Raw genomic sequence first — 23922 nt, 5'->3', positions numbered from 1 at the left:
CACCATTAATAAGAGCAAGCAAGAGGAGCAATGATGGCTCTTTTTAGGAGTGCTCCGCACACAGACTGGAGGTAACAACCTTTCCCCATCTTACAGAAGCTGAGAGACATTGGTGAAGTGTTAAACCACAGAAGAGGTGAACGGGAGGCTGCAGAGCCGACAGCTCCCCTAGGGAGCTAGGGATAACCTCAGTGGAAACAAAGGGAGGAAACTTCTAAAAAGGGAGCAGTATTACCAAAATCCAGAGTTCCCCAGTTCCAAGCTTCGTTATCCTGCAGAACGATCCAGCTTGGGCCGGAGCTAAGTATGTTACTTTGCTTTCATACAAATGTATACAGAAGGAATATGAAGTCACTGTATCTGCCCTAAGGAGATCAGGCTCAGTTCAACTAGAGCCAATAATAAAACCAAGAACGGATGATCTGGGAAGATACCAATCTTTACATTTAACTCTTTAAAGAAAGAGATGGCATACTTACAGATCTGTGGTCAGAACAGAGGCCAACATGGCAGTCTGGAAAGCGTTAAAACCAGAGCACTTCTTGTTTTGTAAAACCATGCTCAGCCCAGCAGCCTGCTGTCTCTGGACTCATACACCAACAGCTACTGATTTTTGCAATATTTCACATGTGACCCAATACTGGACTCAGTATCTATCAATAATGAACTCCAAACTAAATAAAACTGCATATCGTATAACCGACCCTTGTTACAGATAACAATACATGTCAAAATGGGCACTCTTTAACATGTAGTTACTCAATCTGCATAATTACACATGGTAATCATGCTGTAGCATGTTTGGAAATGCTAGATCTCATTTTCCCCCGTATTCCTAAGTCGTATGAATATCTTCTGTAGGAACTACTACTTCAGATGTTATAAATTAATGTTAAGATGAAATTGAATTAAATGTACTGATTTTAATGTCATGAATGCACTCATAACTATTTTTTCCCCTGAGAACCATCTGCAATTTAGAGACTTGCTAATCCTAATTAAATGCACTTTTCTTAAGTGTGTGCAAATGAACAGAGAAATCTGCTCAGTAACACACTTGCATATTTTCCTCTTTCACAAAGGGGAAGAAGAAACTGTTTTGTGATTTAATATTAGATCTTCCTCATAAGAGAAAATGAGTGTTGCTTCTTCATAATTTCAAGACATACAGTAGTCTGACTCTGTATCTCAACTGGTAATTCATTAAAAGCATTGGAAGAAGACCCCTCAAACAAGCGTTTATAATGCTGATCTGAACAGTTACAGTCACTGTAGAGAAACTGAATTTTAGTCATGCCTTCCAGCTTTTTAGATAGTACTTGGAGTCCTTCGATACCTGCCTGGAGGCAACAAACACAACCTGGCACTCCACAGGTTATTATGCGAACCAGTTATCACAGGGTTTCATTGGCATGAGGGGGGCAGAAACCACAGCGACCACGGGGTCAGGAGCACCTCTTGCCAACCCCTCAACTAGAGCAGCTTTATCAACACCAACAGTGAAAAGACACCCTGGATTTATTCACTGGCTCCATTTTTTTTTGTTTTGGCCTTTCCCCCAAAGACAGTCTCAACCTTTCAATTAACCCGACTTAGGCTGGGAATAATAAAGGAATGGCAGAAAAAAAAAGGTTTAGCAGTATTAATGTAGCTCACAACTGAGAAACTAATTATATGACAAAACAGATATGGTAACACTGGAAAAACCACCTCCAAAATCCCACAGTTTGAAGATGCAAGAGACTTGAAGCCAAAAGGACTTCTCAATCTTCAGTTGAATACCCTTGTACTGGTTCTGAACCTTTAACAACTCCCTTTCGGTCACTTAGTGAGATTTGCTCTTTAATTTGACTTTTAATTCGACAGCTTGCATAGCTTGCAAATTGGTATGGCAATGTAGGCATCTGACGCCTAAAGTCACTGGAATACACATCTGTGCCTCAAAGTCAGTCTAGCTTATCTGTAACTACTAAAGGCAAAAAGAAGGACCCTTAGCACGCCTAAGAGGCGCCAAAGGAAAGCCATGGTTAATAGTAAAAATGACTTGCAAAGCTCACACTTACTTCTTGTATCCTGCCTAACCCTGCTGTCACTCAGCACTGCACAGAAATTTCTTGGTAGTCAAGTTACCCTAACCCCAGCTGAATGTCTTCAGTAGCAAGGCTCCAAGACCCCTCATTTGTGCACCACAGGCACGGAGAACTAGCTGTTTGCAGAGCAAGTGACAGATCCACACATGACATCATCTTGTTCAAGAAAGTTGTTTAACCTACTTCCACAAGCCTTATCATGGCAACAAGTGCCAGCCTAGCACAGGAATCAAAAGCTTAACCTGTGATGTCAATGAGGCTGTGGTCACTCATGTAAGTGCCCTTAAGTGCAGTTGATTTATATTGGAGATATCATCTGATGGGCTCCCTTTCTCTCGAGGATGAGTTGCCTTTGACAAGTCTTTTCTAGCTGTCTTCCAAACTCATAATCTAGTTTTGAGATATGGTCAGAGGTGTTGGTGAGGTCTGACACCTCAGTCGAATTCCAAGAACACATCAGACCTAGAAATTTTTCAGAACGTATTTGGTTTCAAAGATAGTTTAAGCCTATACAAATTCTGAAGCCTCACACACACACTCAAAAAAAAAAAAATCCATGCTCCCCTTATAATTTCATTACTAGAAAGAATGCACACAATAACTCAATTTCCTTTCTTAAAGGAAAATAACTGAAAGAAGAAACAAAAGGTTTCTTCACTATTTTAAGAGTATTCCTCTTAAACCTCACAGACTGATTTTCTGGGAAATCACTCAGTATTTTCATATAAGCAACTGAACAGAGCATGAATTTGGTTTTGGTTATTGGCAGGTTCTCCTTCCTCCTCCCCCAGCGGTGCGAGTATGACGAAAGGTCAAGTGAATATGAAATTCCAGGCAACTCATTTTAAGCTTTAAAAGCAAGACACAGAAACCAGTTTTGCAAAACACCAAGTCTATATTTACATCCACATGTAATAATATACTCAACTAAAGTGAAATACATCATAAATTAAATGAGTAATGTGTGCCTACTGCTTGACGACTTCCGGTTTCAACAATTAAAATAAAACAAAATGGAATGAAATAAATACATAAACAAAAAAAAATTCAACAATTTGTACCTCTATATATGCACTGTTATTTCCAAAGAAACATACAAAACCAGTAGTATCCCAATAGTTAATACTGACGGGCAAAGTGTATTCTGAAGTACAGGGCTGTGCTGCCATGAAATAAGAGTCTTCATGTTCATTTTTCCATTCCAACCCCAAGATACCTACCAAAAAAAGCCTTGAGGGAAACTGTACCAGCATGAAGGGAGATTAAAAACAAGCAAGTCTTAGGTCTGTCTGCTGAAACATCTTAAAAACCAGCCCCGCACATTTTAATCACAGAACCCCGTAAGGTACACAGATGATAGTTACAGCATGCATTCTATAAGACTCATTGAAAGATCACGCAAAAAAATAGATTAACCATTTTCCAAGTGAATTCATCTTCAAAAAATAGGCTATAAAAGTGCAAAACTAGGAAAAAAAAAATCTAGTTTATGTACATATGGCTCAGCTTATGAACAGGAAAAAAGGTAAATAGTGTACAATTTCCTGATACACAGCACTTCATTACGTCGCCAGTTTACAGAGACATTAAAAATAGGTCCCATATACAGGAACTAAGACATACAACTGGAACATCTCAAGTTGCATAATGAAAAAACAAGAGTTTCTAGGTTTTGCTATTTTACATTTGCTGTACGAGGGAAGAGAGCAAAATGAACAGTGCAAAATTTTTCATTTTTTGTTTTACTAAAATATATGGAAGTCAAAGCCAGGTACAGAAGAAATTAACTCTTAACTACAGGCTTTATGAGAAGCAACTAGGAACACAAGTCAAAATATGCAACAATTCTGCTTTACTGGCTGGTAACTGGCCGTCTTCCCTTTACAAAAATTAAACTGCACGTGCATTAGAAAAAACTCTTGTTGTCTTCACAAAAAAATAAAAGGAGATATTCTCCCATTTACAGGTTATTTCTCACTTATTTTAAACACCCAGTAGATGCTAAAACTCGACATCAAGAAGCTTCCAAGCACAGTCAAGCAGGCTACACCATAGCCACATCCCTTTTGAAGTCTGTAGATCCCATATTCATATTGCAAGTCTGTTTGTTTGTGACTTTACAGTTTGGACAAAGGTGCAAAGTAAGTTTTCCTCTAAATGTAACTGTATTGAGTTTAGTACAAAACTAAACATTTGAAACATTTAGATTAGTATCGTTTCTCATGAAAGTCCTAGGTATTTTCTGCTGTAAAAGTTTCTATGTTGGTAGAGATGCTCGTTTAAGAGGCTTCTCTGAAGAACAGGAATCAATGCCAAGAGAAGAATCTAACCATGTTTCAGGAACACCACACTGAAATCCAAATGTCAAGTATTGCCTCATCCTTGCATTTAAAAATCTGCTGGAAACAACCCCAGGGAAACAGATCCCTCCAACACATTATGGTCCTAACATATACAAGGCAGATCAGCATAATGTCAGCACCGTTGCTTTGATGTTCACAACATTTATAAACTGGACAGTTTCAGACAGTTTATTTGGAAGTTGTTTTAAAAAAAAAACTAACATAGTTCAACAGAAAAAACAGATGAGAAACTTTCACCTTTATGAAAACGGAGCATTAAGCCAACAGGATTTCAATTTCAGTATTTACAGTTTACCTGAGGTGCAATGACTATATATTCTTTCCAAGAGAAACTCTTCAGCAGCACTCAAGTATGTAAAAATATAATTCCTACCTAATATTTGGTCAATTAATTCTAATGAAAAATACTCAAAAGTCAATGTCAAGATATACATTCTCCACACACCTTCATAACCCAATTGTTTAGACTACTTTTTATGGCTATTTGGTACAAAATGTTAACAGAACCAATATTATAAAACTGTAGTGTTTTTATATACAGTACAATCACAGCTTAGTTCAGTAGCTTTCACCATTCATTTTTCCTCAAGGGATGAGCTGCAGGTATAACTCCATAGAACATGCACTTGTGTCTTTAGACCTAGGGGAAAAAAGAAAAAAAATAGTTTTGTGGTATACAACTATAAAATAGTACAACACTTTTTTGTTGTGAGGAATATCTTTAAAACATAAAAGGAATTTCTTCCGCACCCTCTCATAAGTGTATTTAGAAATTGATATTGCCATATAAGGTCTGTGTCTTCTATTTGCCAAATAAAAGCTGGCAATCAAGCCTACTTTTGAAGATACTCAAGCCCCAAGTAGAAATACAGGCAGGAAACTGAGTTAGCTTAAAAAAGCAGAACGAGACAAAAATATGCTCAGTAGGGGGACAATAAAAGCAGTAAGATTAGAAGAATATCAAGAAATAAAGCAAAGTATTTTAAAAGCTGTCAACTAGATGTCAGATAGCTCTGCTCTCCAGATATGTAAAATCTTTCCATAAAATAGTGCATTGCTGGTCCAGGTGCTATAGCATTCAAGACATATCTCCTTAAATTTGAATGAGGAAAGTTATCTGTAGCTCCAGGTTTGAAAAAAGCAGACAGATATATTTATTTATAGTCTTACAGAGTACTTATCTCCTTAGCAGCTAAGAATGTTGCAAACACAATGGGGTTGTTAAGTTCTGAGATACAGCTACAGAACTGAAGAGAGGAAGCACGGGAATTCAGAACACCAGACTAATTCTTTTCACTTGACCTGTTTGCCTAAGAGGCTATGCCCACCCCTCAGTCAAACAAAGGAAAAACTATTTGGAACAACCTCTCCAGTACACAAAGATAAACTGTCAAGGAGCTATCAGGAAACGCTTACTTCTCTATGAAATAATCCACCAAAAAGAGTCTTGTTGTTTGAGGCAATCCTCACAATCTTCAGAAGCTGTAAAATGAGTAATGTCTACATTTTCAGGAAGGACTAACCAACATAACCTCTCATAGGATTCAGGAACTGGAACTGTGATAACAGGCACTTCCTCTCATTTCTAGTTCTCCACACGATGTTCCTCTGCCCCATGTACTGACTTAAGGGGAAAGCCCTTTCGTTGTTGAACACTTCACACTGGTATTGTGCGCAATTAATATATTTACCTATTGTTAGCCCTTCCATTTCTTTTGGAAAAGGAGCATCCATGTACTTTTTATGCAAGCCATTACCACTATTCAAAAGAACTAATGCTGCTACACCAGTATTTGGTTCACTTCCTAAGAGAGGAGGAGTTTGTATTTTCAGCTGTGCTGGTTCAGACTTTCATAACCTCTCATCATGCTGTGCAAGCAACCTTTGATGTTATGAGTACATAATGCAACATTTAAGTAACAATTAGTTCAAAAGGTTTGTTTACCGTTTCTTGAAGTAAATGATCAAGTCTTCTTGTCACTTGGTCGAAAGTGTGCATTACCAATGAAACTTTCATAACTTCGCTTTTGTAGCACGCTGCTAGATAAGTGTTGGTATGACACTGATCTCTTTCCTGACAAAAATAAATTTAGAGGAGTTAGAATTATTTCCTGTTAATCTAATTGGTCAGACATTCAGTTGTGAGCAGGTCTATGTTAGCATCCAGAATCCCAGAATACCACAGAGAAATGACAAATATTAATTCAACAACTTTGTTTTAAGCTGTATACACATGATGTCCATCTCTCCAGATTTTGCTCATTTGCAAGAAAGAAATATCTTTGCTTATCTCATCATACGGCAGGCTTCATTTTAAGAAGCTTTAAGTGCTGCAGTACATTCTATAACACAATGCCTACATATCCAGTTTCTGCATGTTTGAAAACTGAATTTTTGAATGTAAGTATTCGAGAGGAAAAACAGGTATACTACATTATTGCCATCATAGATTATATGGCAATAAGAGTGTTAATATACATTTACTTGAAGACCTTTGTTAAGCAATTTTCAGTCTAGTATACAGGTAATTTCATGTTTATCTGAGACCATTAATTCAGATTTATATATGTGAAATCAATGCCTGTTCCATATTAAGTCTTATTAGTTTAAGGAAGCAGTCAAAAACACTTCATAAAATTAAGGTAAAAAGTCAAGAATCATTACTCCCACAGGATACAAAAAGCCCAACTGCCATCCATATTCCATGAAAGCTTTAAACGCAGCATTGAAAAAAACCTAGCAAGCTTTAATTAAATTAAAATGGCAAAGCTAAATTAATATTTCAACAGAATCTACAAAGCCATTGGAGCGTGTCATGAGCAATTGTCTTTAATTTGCAGCCTCTCCCAGATCAATCAGCCAACAGGTTATCCTTGATAGTATGTTGCTATTGCAAAGGCAACTAATTTGAAAATAACACAAACTGAGTGGTTTCAGAATGTTTCTGTCTCTTCAGGGCAACACAGAATGGCAGAGCTTACAAGCAATAACGGAAGGCATCATGCTTTAATCAAGGTTGCCAAGTGGAACATATTCTCATGACAACTTGATCCAGCATTTAACATGCGACATAACATGTTCATAGGACCTAAATAATGTTGCCACAAGGCACACAGACCCTTAAAAAAGGTTTTGACATCATGTTTCATAATATCACCGGAGTTCAATAAAAAAACTACAGAAACCTGCAGGTCTACACCTGCAGTACTTTGCATATGATATCTTACAAAATACACCTCTGAGGAGTTGCAACTCTTAAACAAACAGTTGTACTTCAGCTTTTTAACAAAAAAATAATTTGCAGAAACTTTCATCTTCACTGTCTCCACCCACATTAAAACTCAAATACTGAGAAGTTTGCCTGTCTGCTACCCTCCACCCTCTCAGACAACTATCAAGATTTGGGTTGGGTACTTCTGAGCAGAATAGTTGGAAAACTAGGCAATTAGCCTTAAAAGCCTACATTTCATTGCACAGGGCTTTTATTGAAGTTGCTAAGAAAACCCACAGAGGGGGTCTTGTTTCACAAGTCTTTCCGATGTAGGTAACAGCCATAAAAAGTTGCTTTTCTTGCCCTGAGCCAGCACTGTGTAACAAACAATGAAATATTTATTTCCATGACAACAATATTGTCAAACTAGTTGCAGCCATACTTTTGAGAGAGCTCTAAATAACAAGAAACAGTAGAAAGTTCTTGACTACAGGCTACTGTCTCCAGGCTTGTACCAAAGAAGAGGAAGAAAAGCCTACCGCAGATTTTTCTGGTAGACAGGTGGAGCTTTCAGAAGAAGAACAAGGTGGATTCCAATGAAGTCATTGTTTAAAAATAGTCTTGCATCAACTGCTACTTCAGTAGGCTAACCTCACTAAGACTACTGTAAAAATAAGAGAATTTCCCTATCCCCAATGTACAGTAATGCTGGAAAGGAGCAAGACACTGCCCACCATCTAGTCCTTGGGATACAGACTACTCTTGTCTAGCTGGTTGAAGCTACAAGACTTTTTAACCTTCCCCTTCCTGTTTTCATGAAAATTTATAGGGTTTTATACAACATCAAGAACATTCCCTCAAAATCCTGAATGTTCTATCTGCTCAACAGATAGCAACGTCATGAAGCAGAAGTCCTTGGCCAGTGCAAATTAACATAGTTTAGTCCTTAAGGACTGTCATGTCCTCCACCAAATGTTGAGATCACACATTAAGCTCTCAGCTGCTATCAACCATTAATTAAAAAAAAAAAAGTGTTGCAAAGAGCTGTAAATTCTACAACTGCATGAATGACTTCTGTGCTCAGAAAAAATCCTGTATGTATTTCATTCTCTCAGACCGCTAGGAATCAAAAGACAGCAACAACATTTGTCCTTCTGCCTGTCCCTCTGCATTCTATGCATAACCTAGTGCCCATTTTACACTCCTCATAGCAACTCATGGCACAGTTCACGGTACACAGACAACGCTCTTCATGAAACTAGGAATTAACTCCATTTCACAACCACTTCAGTGAGTCAACTGTGATGCTGGCTTTTCCTTTATCCACTCCCTACCCAGAGTGGAAACAGAACTGTAACACTTTCCTTCATCCTTCCGTAACCCACTAGCAAGCCTGAATATTTATGAAGCCCACAACCTTAAAACAAGCAAACAAAAACCAGAACAGAGTGAGCGAATACCTTTTTTGCCACATAACTAAATGCAGATTTAGTATTTTGCAGTTTGCTCTGACCTAAGGTAACACACCCCTGCTTGTTGTGAACCCGGACTACTAACAGAAGAATAATCTTACTGCTTCCAGAGAATGGCAGTATTCAGAGTTTAAGAACTTAGCAGAAACTTTAAGACTACACAGGACACACACACTATTCATTTTTATAACAGGATCTTCATTTCAAAATTCAAAGTCCTATATTTATAGCTAAGTCCATACTGACCTCAGCTCAAAGTCATAAATACCATCTTCTACAAATAGTCAGACAACTGATTAAATATCACCTAGCACCTTTTAATCTTGGCCTCCTGCTAAGTTTTGAAAATGTTGACTAAGAACAAAACACAAAAAGCATGTATTTCATAAAAGTACCAAAGTTTTCCAAATACATCACAAAACATTTATCTCTGGTAGGCCCAGAATTTTCCACAAAGCATTACTACTTAGTGCAATGAGACACCATAATTAGAATAGCAGAAATATGTTGTCTTGATTTAACAAAGTATTTTGTTCCTACTAAAAACTAAACATTATAAAAACCCATTTAACAACAGAGGTATAAGATTTAAATCATAGTTTTATGATTTGTAGTACATCCTTTTCTGCAATTGAAGGGAACAATTGTCCATGACAGCTTTTTTTTTTTTTAAGAGGTTTTATTAATATTCCAGATGGTCCAAGACTTCTTATATATTAAGCAGAAAGGCTCATTCCATATCCTGGATTAGTTAGCATGTCTGGAGTGCTCTGATGAGCAAACAATACATGTTTGCTATCAGAGACCCATGGCAGGGGGGAGGAAGGAACTTTAAATCCCTCTTTAAAATTCAGACCTTCCATGCCTAATTCCCCAAGCCAGGAGTTTGCTGAACCTGGATTTTAAATTTAAAATCCAAGCATTGACTGGACTTGGTGAAATGCTAAGTACAGCTTTATTGTCTCTGTTTCAAGGTGGGTACGCACTTATTTATATTTCATTCACCTTCCTTTGTAATGGTGTAAGACATTTAACTAGGAAGGAGATACAGTACCTTCTACTGTAGAGCTGGTTACTTGGCCATTGCTAGATCCACAAGAACTGTAAAGTGATCCAGAGCTGTATGGCTCATAAGGTTTGAGAACAGTCAATACATTAGGAGGATCAACATCATCTGAATTCAGAAGCCCTTGTTTGGTTGGCAAAACAGAGGATGCAGGTTTGGTGCGAGAACATTCCTGAGGTAGCAGATTTGCATATCTGTTTGCAACACGAAATCTGCTCATTTCGTATCTTCTGTAATTAGCCATTGGAGAGTCAATATGTTCAACAGCTAACAGATTAGGTTTCATTCGTTTAGAAGAAGTTTCACCATAGTCTACATTTACATTGCTCACAGATTTACTACAAAGATAGTCTCTTCCTCGATGACAAGACCAGGCAGATTCGTTTAGGTGAGAGTCGAGAGCCCCATTCATACTGCTGCTTACTAGACCAGATTGAGACACTGGGACACTTAGAGCTTTTACTTTAGATTCAGATCTTTTTACTCTGTCCAATACTGGAGAGATACTGGAACTGGAGTGCATTTCTTGCTGAGGTTGTCTATAGTTATTTGCCTGAGCTCCAATATTACTTTGCTGTTTATGAAACTTGAGGTTACTTGGGGCTGTGCTGCTTGAGTCAGTCACTGAAAAGAGAGGGACTTTGTTCTGTGGAGGGTGACATTGTTTAGCTTTCCCCGTTTGCAACAGTTTTTGCTGTGTAGATGGGGAAGCCTTACTTTTATTAGAATTAAAAGACAGAGGAAGCACATCTTTACCAAGCAGAGCTGGAGGGCATCCAGTGCGTCTGGCTTTAGCTAGAGCCTTGCTTCTACAGCCATTTTTGTTAACGGTGTCAGGATTGTATTTGTGCATCAGCCTCTGGTGCATCATTAGGACTTCCGGGTAAAATGTTCTGTAAGTACAAAATGGACAGGTGCTGGGTGCTAGTAGGCCTCTAGTTGAAACCACTGAACATTCTTGTGAAGACCCAATAGATAAGTTCAAAGGCTTTTCTTGAGAGTCCACCATAGGTTTGTGTTTGTAGTTTTCAGTGCACTCTCGCACATCATTCACATTTTTTCCATCCTTTAAAGCACAAACATACTGGACGTCATCTCCCTCTGATGCCACAGAAGCCTCTCTCTCTCTTTTATGAGGAACATTGGGCTGAGCTTCTTTTGTTTCCTTCTCAGCCTTTAGTTTTTCCGGGTAAGGAGTGGACACATTCTCGTGTATTTTATTTGAATTGTTACAAACGGAACCTTTGTTCAATTCCCTAGAATTATTTTTCATTTTTAAAAGGACTGTGCTGCCTATTGCATTGTTCAAGGACAGAACTTCCTTTTGCTGCTTGGTAGGTGGGCAGCCCTCAGCATCTTTGGCACAATGAAAAAGCCTCTTCGAATTTTTGGTTTCTTGAGCACCATCAGCAGCCAGCAAGAGCTCCGTCTCCTGACTGTGTAATGAAACTTTGCTGTCACTTTTCACGTCTGCTGCACTATCAGCTTGCTTGTCCTTGTGATGCCTCTCTAAATGATACCTCAGTGAAGTTTTCTGTGCTGCTGCGTACTCACAGAATTCACATTTGTACGGTTTTTCACCTGAAACACAGTTTTATCAGTAAATAAGTTTTGATACAATTTGATTTGAAGTCTTGAATACAATTAAAGACAAGGGAATAATGTAGACTGCAAAACAGTAAAATAGATTTTCCTTTCCCCTTCCACATACTCATAATTCTCAAACTCATCTAAATCATTTAAACAACTACATCTTACTGCTTTTACTAGCTACAGTGACATCTTCTGGCTACGATGAAGATATTTTCCACACGTTGGCTATGTACGGAGATGGTAGCTGACAATATGTTTGGCAGAGATAAGCAAGAAGTATAGCTGTGGGTCAACTCCAACAATTTGTAGCCCTTGATCATACCACAAGTATGCTATTCAACAAGACAAACAGTTCACCTATAAATAGAGCTGTTTCAAAAGAAACAGGGACATACATTAACAGAAGTAGAAAGAGTTTGCCTGGCTATGGAAAACAAAGTTGAACTGAAAAATAGACACAGCTTTTCCCCAGGTAGCAGCAACTGGCAGACAATCAACTTAGTACTTGGGAAATGTTTTGTTGTTTTTTTTTTTTAAAAACAAAACACAAAACCAAAAACAAAAACAAAACCCACTAACTTTTTGCTAGACTGCTAAAAGCAGAAAGAATTAAAGTTTCAAAATATATTGTATTCTTAACAGTACTTAATGTAATTAGCCCTATTCAAAAAGATTTACACTTGCGTAAATAATTAACACCTTCTAAGAAATTTCAATTGGATTTTTTTTTTGCATTAGAGAAGACTTTGTTCTTAATATCAGTAATTTTGAAGGCAACTTCTGTTTTTCTTAAGCGAAACCACACATCCATCCAACTAGATTCAGCAGACTTCCTTCCCCTCCCACAAAGGTGAAGCCCATTTACCTGTATGAGTTCTGAGATGAATATTGAGGTAATAATTTGAGCGAAAATACTTTCCACAATAGCTGCATTCTCTGGAGGCTCCAAGGTTTTTAACTTTTGCTCTTTCCAAACCATCTTCATTTTTATCTTTGGGAGAAAATATAGCTATATTATGAAGAGCAAATGCAAATTTGGAGTCTCATTTAAAACTATAAGTAACTATCTTAACTGCCTTTAAGGAAAAACACAGAATGATGAACTGTTGTCGACTCCTACAGTCTACAAGCATCTTTTGTTCTGTACTGCTGCACACTTAGCAATCAAAGAGCAAAAGAGTTAAATAAGTTTCTGTCTGTGTCACGTAACACTGTGGTTAGTGGCTGTAACGAAGAAGCCCCAGAGAACAAACAAGATGCAAAACTAAGTCTCAAAGAAGTTTAAAAAAAAATTATCTTTACTGACCTATAGGAACTTGATGGAGAATGGCCCATCTCAAAAATTCATACAGGTTATAAACTGTATTCTTTTATTAAAGGCCGTGCTTGAATTAGTAAGTGTGAGCATGATGATTCAGACTGTAAACCTGCTCTGCGCACCATGGCAAAACACAGGAAGGTGTTTTGGGGAAGGAAGGCAGCAAGGAAGATGGGTTTTCTTATTAATTGTAATAACATTATTATTATTTCTGTGCTAATCAATGGAGTGTTGTGCCTGTATAATAACATCCTTAGATTTAATGAGTAATCTTCTTTCACTAGAAGCATTAATGCTTAAGCTTTGACAAATATGGGAGTAGGAAAGTCACAGGGGTGGCTATTCTGTGAAACGTATTCAAGGAACAAATTCACAGATTAAAAACTGGTTCCACTCAAGTGTAAGCAGCAGTAGTTACCACTGGAGGGCGGCAAGTACAGCATAATGACTAACCAGAAAGGGGAGAAAGCTTACACACAATACACTATTCAAATCAACACGATTTCTTTGGCAGGTTGAACTGAAAAAACATCAAGACAACTTCTGTAAAATACCCGGGTCAAAACTGACTAGAAAGCTACAGTAGGAAGAGAAGGAAGGAGTCGTTTTGCTTGACTAAGATGTTAGATACATAACAGATAGCTTTAAACAGTTCTCTGAAGTTCCTACATGTTGGAAAGTTTCTATACTGGAAATGCCAAGTATGGCTAAACTATGGCTAAGACAAGCCATAGCTGTTTTAAACAAACAGATAATGTCTCAATAAGCATGACTCAGCATCTCACAATGAAAGCTGTTGTAGTTTAGGATAAGACACTGAGAAACAAAACAAGCAAGTTAACATTAGGTAATAATTCCATTCCTTTGTTACTGGAGGCAAAATAAAGGGCTGCACATTACCAGAAATGGAAAAGTCAGTCGCGTGTGCCAGGACATTCTGTACGTTGTGTCTTTTCTTGAGATTATGCAAGTGTCTGTTCTTTAAATTCAGACTCAAAGCATGTCACACACAAGAATGCTAGATTAGCTAGAAGACTTTTCGCTATTCCTTTTTGTCCCAAGACATGCAATCTTTTTCAGTTAAGGAATCATTCATATCACTTGTTTTTTTAAGACACAGTGAGATGCAGAATTAATCCTGGGTAACATACAGATTGAGCCCACCTACTCTGTCAAACAGAACTGTTAGCAACCCTTCAAGGAAGAGGAGTTAAATATATACATCTCTTACATACGTGATGTCCACATATTAATAGCCTGCGTGCATGTCCTTACGCAACTAATTTAAAATTGCTGGTTCTGACATTTAGGCTTTCAAGTTACCTACCGTTCAAGAGAAACATACAACCTGCAGTTTGATAGAAAAAGTTTGGAATTATTCTTTACTTCTCAGGATCTTAACAACTGCTGGTATTGAGGACTAGATATTTTCTGCCCTTTCTTACAGGAAAAAAGTGAAACTGCAATGATTTCTTCAGAAATACTATTTGTAAAAACATGTGCTGAACAAGAAGGTATATGCCACACTCAAAAGCATCCAGTAAAACTAAGAATCTTGCTATTGCGGGGGGGGGGCGGAGAAAAAGAAGGGGTAAGTAAACAGTGACATTTCCTAGACTGATTGTTATTAAAACTATTTGAATTATTCCAGTAACCCAAATCACAACTGCAAGAAGGCCTAACACAACTTCAAAAAAAAAAAAAATCTCAAAATGGCAATGTCAGAGCCTTTCTTTCCCTCTCATTTTTCTCTTTTCCCTTTCCCCCAACATAATACTTCATATCTCTGGGCCAAGTTCTGAAAAGATAACCAGAAGGCAAGATGCATTCTTTGGCTCTAAAGAGTTCCTAAACACTACAGTAACAGCTATTTCGAACTTACGCGCTCAAAATGCTACTCACCTAAATGAAGTGTTTCTGAAAGCCCATCTTCAGATCCATCTTCAGAGCCTCCTTCTATTCGTTCTCCTGCTCCATTTTCATCCAGGCTTGCAATTATATCACCACAGTACGTCCTTGAAGCAGCTGAAGTCTCTCCATCAGGCCGCCTGTCTCTCTTATGTACTCTGGAATGAAGGACTAGCTGGTGGTATGTTCTGAAGGCTTTACCACACTCTGAACAGTGTGTTGGTTTCTCTTTGTTCTGGGACAATTTAGAATCCATCTCGATAGAAGGCACTTCACCACCAGGATGTTTCAATTTGTCTTGGGATAAGTTACCATTCCCTGTATAACTGCTGTTTTTATTTACCTTTGACTTCCCTGTAGTTTCAGTCTGGCTACCTTTATTCGCATTCCAAATTTCACCAAGTTCTTCTTTATCAGAAGATGAATCATCATTGTCTGTACTTCCTTCTTGCCCTGGTTCTTTAATTTGGCCATGGCCAACAGCAACTTTACCTTTGGTAGCCAGCTGCCATGCCTGATATGTGTTGAAAGGATCTAGTTCAGCTATCCATTTCACAGGTTTTTGTGATTTGTCATTTTCTGGAACCAAGTTTGGTCTTAAGTTCAAGAATCGCAAAAATTCCTCTCTTTGAGACGTTTCTTCTGCATTAGGTTCACCAGTCACTTGGGGGCTTTCACCACTGGGTACTGATTCTTTGGTGTGCACTTTACTGTGCTCAATTAGAGTCTCTTTATTGAGAAATAGGAAACCACAAACCATACAAATTTTGTAAGGTGACGTTACATTTTCAGTTACATGCTCCTGCACCACCTCATTTATTGTTATGGGGCTTTCAGAACCTTGTTGGTGCTTGTTTCTAGAACCAGGCTTTCCAGTATGCGTTCTCATGTGATTTTTGAGAAACCACGGCTCTTTAAATCTTCTTCCACATACATTACACCAATACGTGAAAGAATCTTTATGCTTTTTCATGTGTGCCTCAACGTCAAAAGCCTCATCAAATGTTTGTCCGCAAACTTCACAACTAAGTTCTTCACTGTCCTTTTCATTGTTTGGTGAAGGCAAATTTGTTCTTACTTGACATTTATCTAGAGGACTAAGATACTCTGCTTCAACACGCAGGACAGCTGGTTCACAAAGAGTGGGCCTATGCTGAGTTAAAACATGCTTACCAAGTTCTTCAGGATGTTTAAAAGTCTCATCACAAAACATGCAGTCCAGAGGCATGCATCCCTCAGCTTGCATGAGAAACTTTTCTTGCAAGCTTTTGTAAGAAATTGTGTTTGTTCCTTTTATTGTCATTGAGGCATCATTATTCTCCATCTGTGCACCAACGGTACTGGCTATTCCATCCGGTCCATCCATGTATGCCAAGAGAGGCTGAGTTGGCATGTTTCCTACGTTCTGTTCCCTATTACGTGTTTTAATGTAAGGTTTCAGTTCTTTGGGGATGCTCACTGATCACAATAAGGACACTTGTAAAGTTCTCCAACATGTGCTTACAAGTCTGCTAAGCTAAAAGACCTCTGCCAGGAAAAAGATTTTTTCCACAAGCAAAGAATTATTTTGCTTTAATTTTTATCTGTGTTCACACATCACTGAAAGCATATCCATCGGTTCTCTCAGTGATGGAATGAGGTTTTTTCAAACTATTTCTTCTGATTTTTCAAGTCGGTAGAAACACTCAGTTGCACTTAGTTTTTTTGTACAAACATTTCAAATAGTTGCATTGGGCAAAATACACTCAAGGACAAGTTCAGTGCCACAAAGAATTCCAGCACCTAGAGAAGAAAGAAAATAGTCAGACTTTTCAAAATAAAAGGAAGTTATTGTCTCTCAAATAATGACAGCATTAGGGCTGCAGAATTATTGAATGCTCTTGAACACAGAATGCTTAATAAACAGTCAATGAGGGACAGCTAGAAGACACTCTGGTCACTTTTCTACCCACCGCAGTTGAAATAGTATAGTCTTGAACATCCCTGTATTCCATTAGCTGGGGTTCTGTATTAAGATTGCTACATAAAAGCAATACTTTGTCTACTATCTATTCTAAACCTACTCTTATCCAGTTACATAAAGCTGCTGAAACTGTATTTCAATACATAAATTACGGAATTCATAACAAATAAATGCAGCAAGCCAAAGTAACCTTTCCTTGAACCTGTGAAACCAGTGTTTAGAGGCACAGTAAAACTTTGTTTGTTCTCTAAAGGCTGTTGAGCAAAAGACTTTTTTCTTCCCCCAAGACTAGACAGCTTGGAATTAACTTTCATAGTTCTTGTACACAGTAAGCGTCAGCACATATCTTTGTATTAAGTACTCAAAGCTTTTACGATCATTAACAGATTTACAATCTCTGTGACAATTTTGGGCTGGCACAATTAGATCATCTCAAAGTTTGAAATAAGCTAATGATACTGTTTCTTGAACAGGAATTTAGTATTTAAATCATCCAAGAGGCCAACTATTACACTTAAAAAGGAAACTCTTCTAATTTCAAATTGCATGCAACAAAAAATGTTTTATTGATTATACTCAAAAGGGAAGGTTTAAGATTCCACGGGATTAAAAAGGGTTATAATATAGTTAACCACAACTCCAATTTAAATCTCTAAGTCTGTAAGAGTTATAATGTCTGCTAGCAGCAATTAATGGCCACCACTCTTTGGGCTGTCCAATTATAGTATTGTGGAGCTCAGGACTCTGCTTCATCAAGTTTTTGGATACAGGAAACAGGACCGTATAAATTGAAGAGGAATCATTCTGCAATGAGGCACGTTTCCAAACACATGAATATCAAATGAAAATAAAGCATTCAAAATTTTGACTCAAACTTCAAACTTTCGCAAATTATTTCATAAAAGACAGCTGGCCAGTGATTCACATTACTTGAATTAATATGTCTCAAAACACAATATGCTCTATAGCTCTTATAGCAGAAGACAGTATGGGCAAAGTAGGGTTTTAAAATTCATCTCAACTTCCACCTCTGTCTTGCTTTTATTTGGAATTTTGTTTCATTTTAGCCAAAGAAAGGGTAACAATTCAAACACAACCCCGTAATAGTTCAGGCTACAGAGATTTCCATGACAAGTAGTTGTAGCAGGTAAAGATTTGGCTATCTACACAGCTGAGGTTACCTTCTCCAGCCTTTTCTGATCAGCCGTGCCAGTCAGACAGAAAAAGGTGGTCTTAAGCCATTAAATCTTAAACCATTTCAGTAGAAATCAGCCACCAGAACTTGAACTGTTTATGCAGTTCAGTGGCCCAAACATGTTTGCAGATAACGCTCCTGTAAGGCCACCTGCTGGCAGAACCAGTATGTCCAACAGCCACGGGAAGTCAATGTTCAGGACCTTTAACCAGGAACTATCTCTATCTACAGACCCATGGTTTGATATGATGCCTTCAACTATATCGGATACCTTTACCTACCACAGAAGAGTCAAGCCCAGGCAAGATAACCACCGGGGAAAGGAAACATGACAACACCTTGCTAGGACTAATAGATCCAACATCTCAAACCACTCTATTCACTCACTGCACTACAGTCTTGCCCTGAGAATACTCTTTGGTTTTAACTTGAAGAGTTAGCAGCTCCTTTTCCACCATCATGCAGACAACATGCAGAGCCTAATGAAGATAGGTAAAAAAACCCACCAGAATGCCAATACAGAATAAAATTCTTGTTGCCAGTTGCTTGTCTTCCATTTTTTTCTGTTTCTCCAGAGCTTAGCATCTTCATTGTCCAGTCCTCTAATCCAGGTCTAGACAATGATCAAATCTACCATCAAGAAGTTTCTAGCTTTTTTTAAACCCAAGTTGTTTCAGGACTGGGCCAAAGACTCATCATATGTTAAGTTAAACAAGAATAGACAGATCTTTGGGGGGTGGGAAGGGGGGGTGGTGGTAGAGAGTTTAAGAGGGAACAAGCCACTGGATGACAGGTTGATAGCAACAAAATGTGGATTTTCTGCAGCCAAAGTCTCTTTTCTAACTATGCCCTTTATCCCCATTTTCAGTTTTATCACTGCCATGATTAACACTTCCTCTGTGCATAACGACTCAAAAATGTTTTGTAACAGGCAGGTTCAGCCTATGGTGCGACACTTCTGAACTGCTTCTATTGCTGCCTTTGCTTTTGCCTTTCTACTTCCCAGTTTTGACTTTCTGGCTTTCACTCACCCCCTATAGGCAGGTGGAGAAGCTGTAACAAAAGTTTGAAGCTGAAGTATTCAAAAAGCTTTCCCTTTTGTAAAACATAAGGAAAAACATATCAAAGTGTGCTGGTTCACATGTTTTACTTCATGTTTCAACTTGCCATTTTGTTCTATTTCTACTGTAGTTTTAAGAGGTATTTTTTACACAACAGGTTAACATGCTGCGGCAAAGTTCATGTGCATAAATGGTGACTATCTGCCTGAAAGTAATTTATTTGCAAACCAAAAATGAACAGCAACTTTGAAAGACTCCTGAATACCAATAATGAATATCCAGGCAAGATAAAAAATTGAACAAACTTAAGAGTTTAATGCATTTACGTTCAGAGCCCCAGGTAAGTGCTCTGCAGTAATAGGTATAAGAATCATCCTACAAAAAGGCCAGAGGCATTTCTGGGGTATGAAGTCAGAGCCAAACGCCAGAGTAGCTAAAGTCCCATGTACTGAATTGCTAAGATTCATCATCAACTATTTCCTTGCTAGTGTCTACAAATACAGAAAAAGGCGATTACGCTTTATTACGCTCCCTACTTTGAGACATTACAACATATACACAATAGAGCAACAAGAATTAAGTCACAAGTCAAGAGAGAAGAGAGATGAAAACCAGCAGAAATCCACACTCAATCCCCTACCCTTCACAGGATTCTGGGATGAGGGTAGAAGAGACACCCTTTTAACAGGGACTACCACACATGGTTCTACTCAAACCTAACCTAGGATAATACAAACATTTTGTAAAAAACACATGCTTGAAGATTAGAATTTAAGGGACAGGCATAGATCAAATCTAGAGAAAGCCCTAGGTTGGTCACTTATGTGTGAAAAATCCACCTCAATCAATCAATAACATTTTCTCTGGTAAACCCTTTGAAAACAGGTCTGTTTCAATCTCATCTCATTTAAATGTATCAAAGCAGACATCACTCAACTGTCTAAAAAACTAAACCTGTCCTCACAACTGCACATATAAATACAGAACATATAACTTTAACACACGGATCATGAGAGGAGTTTAACAGGAGTTTGGATCCAAATTTTATTAGGTATCAATAGGTTTGAACAAGGCCTTTGGAGACTTCTTCCATGGCTCTTCAAAGCACTTTACACACCTCCACCAACCGCCGTTAGTTGCTGAATGCTTTTCAGACTTTCACTGTTTTTAGTAGGAGGCTCTGAACACTTTTGAAGGACTGGCCACAGCTCATCCTCTAGGCAGCATTGCAAAGCAGAGCAAGATATTCCTGTTTTAGGAATCTGAAATGCCTATTTGCAGTTCAGGCAACTATTGTTCTTGGATATACCATCATATACAGGAGATAGTACCTATAGACTGAAAAAAATTGCAGGTAGCATTTCTGAAGAAAACCAGAGATGCAACTAGACAGAATTCTACTTAAACTAAGAAGAAAAAAGATAATACTACTGGAGTCAGAAGGTGAGCTACAAAGCTCTAGTCTTATTTTTGTATCTGGTGATTACACACTTCACTCTGATTAGATATATGGCTTTTACAAGTAGGCATGATTTTATGCTCTCACTGTTTAGACAAGCTAACACATGCTGAAACTACAAACCAAGTATCTACACTAGGATTTTATCCATTATTAACAAAACCTTTCTTCCTAGTGAAGATAATATTATGCCTTGGATTTAAGGACCAAAAATGTTGATTAATTACATTCCTGTTATTCAAAACCCTGTAGGCAGCAGCAAAATTGTCAGGAGTTGCCTTAATTTTGTACTATTGCTTCCTTGGGAAAGTGGACAACCTGCAGTTTTGACAAGCACTGTAACTATTTGTGGCTGAAGGTCTGTATATTAGCTGAACAAAAAAATACAAGTACCTGGGGTTTCTTCTGTTGTCTTTCACTTTCAGAAGACGGAAGAACAGACACCAGTATCAGTCAGAGATATTGAGTAAAGGAACAGAACAAAACAGGAAATCCTTCCTTCCAATAGCTGAAAAGCGCTAATTTTTCTACAGATTAACTCAAGGTTGAAAATAAAGAATGACTATCCCTTCTCACAATAAAGTGAGTCAAGAAATCTTGACTTCTGACTCCCCTATCCATTTGTAAATGTCAACATGCATCTCACACTGTCAAGAAATCTTGACTTCTGACTCCCCTACCCGTTTGTAAATGTCAACATGCATCTCACACCAGAGTCCAGGGCCCACATGTTCCAGCGGTTGCTGCAAATGCCTTGAGATGAATGAGCAGGTCAGGAGGAACCTGTCTTGCTCAGCACACCTAGACATTTCCTAGAGTGGCCTGCCCAGAAGTGGCAAGTTCTTCTCAACTGCAGGATGCCATCTATTGTACTTTATCCCTCTAACAGTCCAGAGCCTGAGCATTTAGCAAACTTTAGTTCACAACTGAGTCATATTTGCCTATATGGCCTTTAGTCAAATATTTCAACAGGTTTGCAGCAATATCCATTATATTTATAAACACCACAAAACATATATAAATAAAGATTGAACTGGACAGATGAGAACATCTTGTTTTCATTGCACTTGCCACACAACCTGAGAACCAAACCAAAAAGCTGTTGCATATAAATGGATTATTAAAACAGAGAAAACTTTAATTAAGTGCCTGTAGAGAAGTTTAATTTATTTTTATTAAATTACACAACCAAAGACTACATATTGCAGTCTCAAAGATTTCTTTGGGAAATGACCTATCAGTAGTAATTTTATTGCATTTCTACTTCCTGCATTTCAAAATTTCCATAAATATGTAATAAAAACTCTAGACACATCTTTCAGAGAATAGCAAAGTCCAACCATTGAATTTCACATTTTAAACACTACAGAGCACTGGGAATAAAAGTTGCATAACTAGTATCAGGAAAAACAACTACACCTTGCTAATTCTGTGCTAGCAAAACTATTGTTAAACTGTAAAAAGCAAGCGGGAACAATTACAGAAGTTAACCTAGTTGCTGCAACACTTTTCTTAAAAACAGAAGTGAGAAAACTAGAAGAGTTACAACTAAGCATATGATACTTAGTTACTTTTCTGTATACTAGAAGACATGTACTCAGACTTAACAACCTCAACAAACTGTTAGCAGATCCTTAAATTCAAGACCAGCAGCAAAGCTATCACTGTTTAACAGATGACCAGAGTTTCTTTCACTATCCTACTAAGGTTCCACGAGGTTTCAAGTTCTATATAATCCAGTGCCGGCAAAGAATGAAAAACCCATACTCAAAAACCCACCAGAGAGCCAGCTGCTGCTTATTAAGTACCTTAATTATTACTGTGTCTATTTGACTTGAGAAACTTTCATGTAACTCTCAATTCCACTTTAAAAAAAAAAAATATTCAGTTTTCCTCATGTTTCAAGAAGTTCCAGGATATTACAAGTCATTTTACATGAAACATTTTCTCTTGGTATGTTTATACCTCAGAACAGGTTGCTAATGAAATAGATTTTATACTGCTGACTGCTTACTGGAAACCACAAGTTATTTAAACGCCTTTTTTATTTCAATCCAAAAGTTTTGCTTTTTCAGAATAGTTGTTCCAGTTCTATCTAATGAACATAAATAAAATGAACCAGTTAACATCACTTTTTCCTCTTTGAGACCACAAATAAAAACTACCTTATGGATATTATCTATTTTGTTTGGGCACATCTATATTCAGGTATAATATTGATCATAGGCAGAGTAGCTCATGCATAAATAAATACAACTTCAAATTCTCAAATAAAAGCCTGAGCCGAGGCTGAACTTAGCTTATTTAGAGCATCCGTGTTGGTTTGTTTTTTTTGTTTTTTTTTAATACATATATATAATTGCATAAAGTTAAGCCAGTTGCACCACACCTAGTACACACACAGGATATTAAGCAGAAACACCATCCCCAAGTAGTTGCTAACAATATTCAAGAGCTCCAAACTCTGAAGATAGTACCCATGGTGTCCCAGGTTGTGTGTGTAGTGTTTGCAGAACCCATCAGTGACAATGGATCCATTGTATGAGCAGTACTAGTGTGCTGTGGCCTTCATAGGCTCCTATGTTTAGTCAGAAAGTGAAGCAAAGTGTCATTGTGAGGTTCTAATTTATCAATTGCTCCAAAACATTAGTCAGTTTTCCAAACATCCACAGCATGAAATTTCAAGATTGTCTCTACATGTATTAGGGGTTTTATGGCAACCACATAACTTCCTTTCTCCATTTAAGAAGAAACACATACATGTCACACCTCACGCAATAAGGTGTTTTCCTCTATTAGATAGAAATGTCTTTCCTACCCCAATTTGAGGGAAGGATAGGCCCTAAATCTAGGGAAGATGACACTATTTGCTGCACAGACTGTGACCTTATTTCTGAAAGAGTACAACTGCCCATCTGCCTATGACTTAAGTTAAAACGCTCAAAAGCTGTAAAAGCACAGATAAAACATTATTTTGCAGAATAGCAGAAGAGACAGCTTTTCTTCATAACACTACATGAAGCCAGTAACTTGCTCTTCATTACTGTGCGTTCTATTGCTTTCTAGGGAAGGGAAGAGCTACTCCCTTCTATCTTTGAACAGTAAATCATTTTAACACAACTTGCCAGTGTATTTCTTTGTTAACGGAGGAGCACGTGAGTACACCTAACATTGTTTCTCATCCACACATGTTTTTATACCAAGTGTTCAAGTACAAACATGT

General features: G+C 37.8%; 1 protein-coding gene across 1 annotated transcript; it reads right to left on the bottom strand.

Moving 5' to 3' along the window:
- Window positions 1-2965: 2965 nt before the first annotated feature.
- ZNF217 (zinc finger protein 217) lies at window positions 2966-16414 on the bottom strand. Its single transcript, XM_009577511.1, has 5 exons — window positions 15016-16414; window positions 12661-12786; window positions 10191-11783; window positions 6399-6527; window positions 2966-5093 (listed from the first exon to the last, which is right to left on the bottom strand). The coding sequence occupies exons 1-4, from the start codon at window positions 16412-16414 to the stop codon at window positions 6418-6420; spliced, it is 3228 nt and encodes a 1075-aa protein (XP_009575806.1). The 3' UTR covers window positions 2966-5093; window positions 6399-6417.
- Between the last annotated feature and the right edge of the window lie 7508 nt (window positions 16415-23922).

Source organism: Fulmarus glacialis, unplaced genomic scaffold (assembly GCF_000690835.1).
Source record: "Fulmarus glacialis isolate BGI_N327 unplaced genomic scaffold, ASM69083v1 scaffold16385, whole genome shotgun sequence".
NCBI classification, from domain to species: Eukaryota; Metazoa; Chordata; class Aves; order Procellariiformes; family Procellariidae; genus Fulmarus; species Fulmarus glacialis.
The sequence above is the reverse complement of the archived record's forward strand: the minus strand, read 5'-3'. Positions and strand labels throughout refer to the sequence as shown.

Coding starts and splice junctions, on each gene's coding strand:
- ZNF217 (XM_009577511.1), bottom strand. CDS start 16,414: ATGCCAACTCAGCCTCTCTTGGCATACATGGATGGACCGGATGGAATA. Junction 12,787..15,015: donor TTCAGAAACACTTCATTTAG/GTGAGTAGCATT, acceptor TTTCTCCCAAAG/ATAAAAATGAAGATGGTTTG. Junction 6,528..10,190: donor AACCAGCTCTACAGTAGAAG/GTACTGTATCTC, acceptor TATTTTTGTCAG/GAAAGAGATCAGTGTCATAC.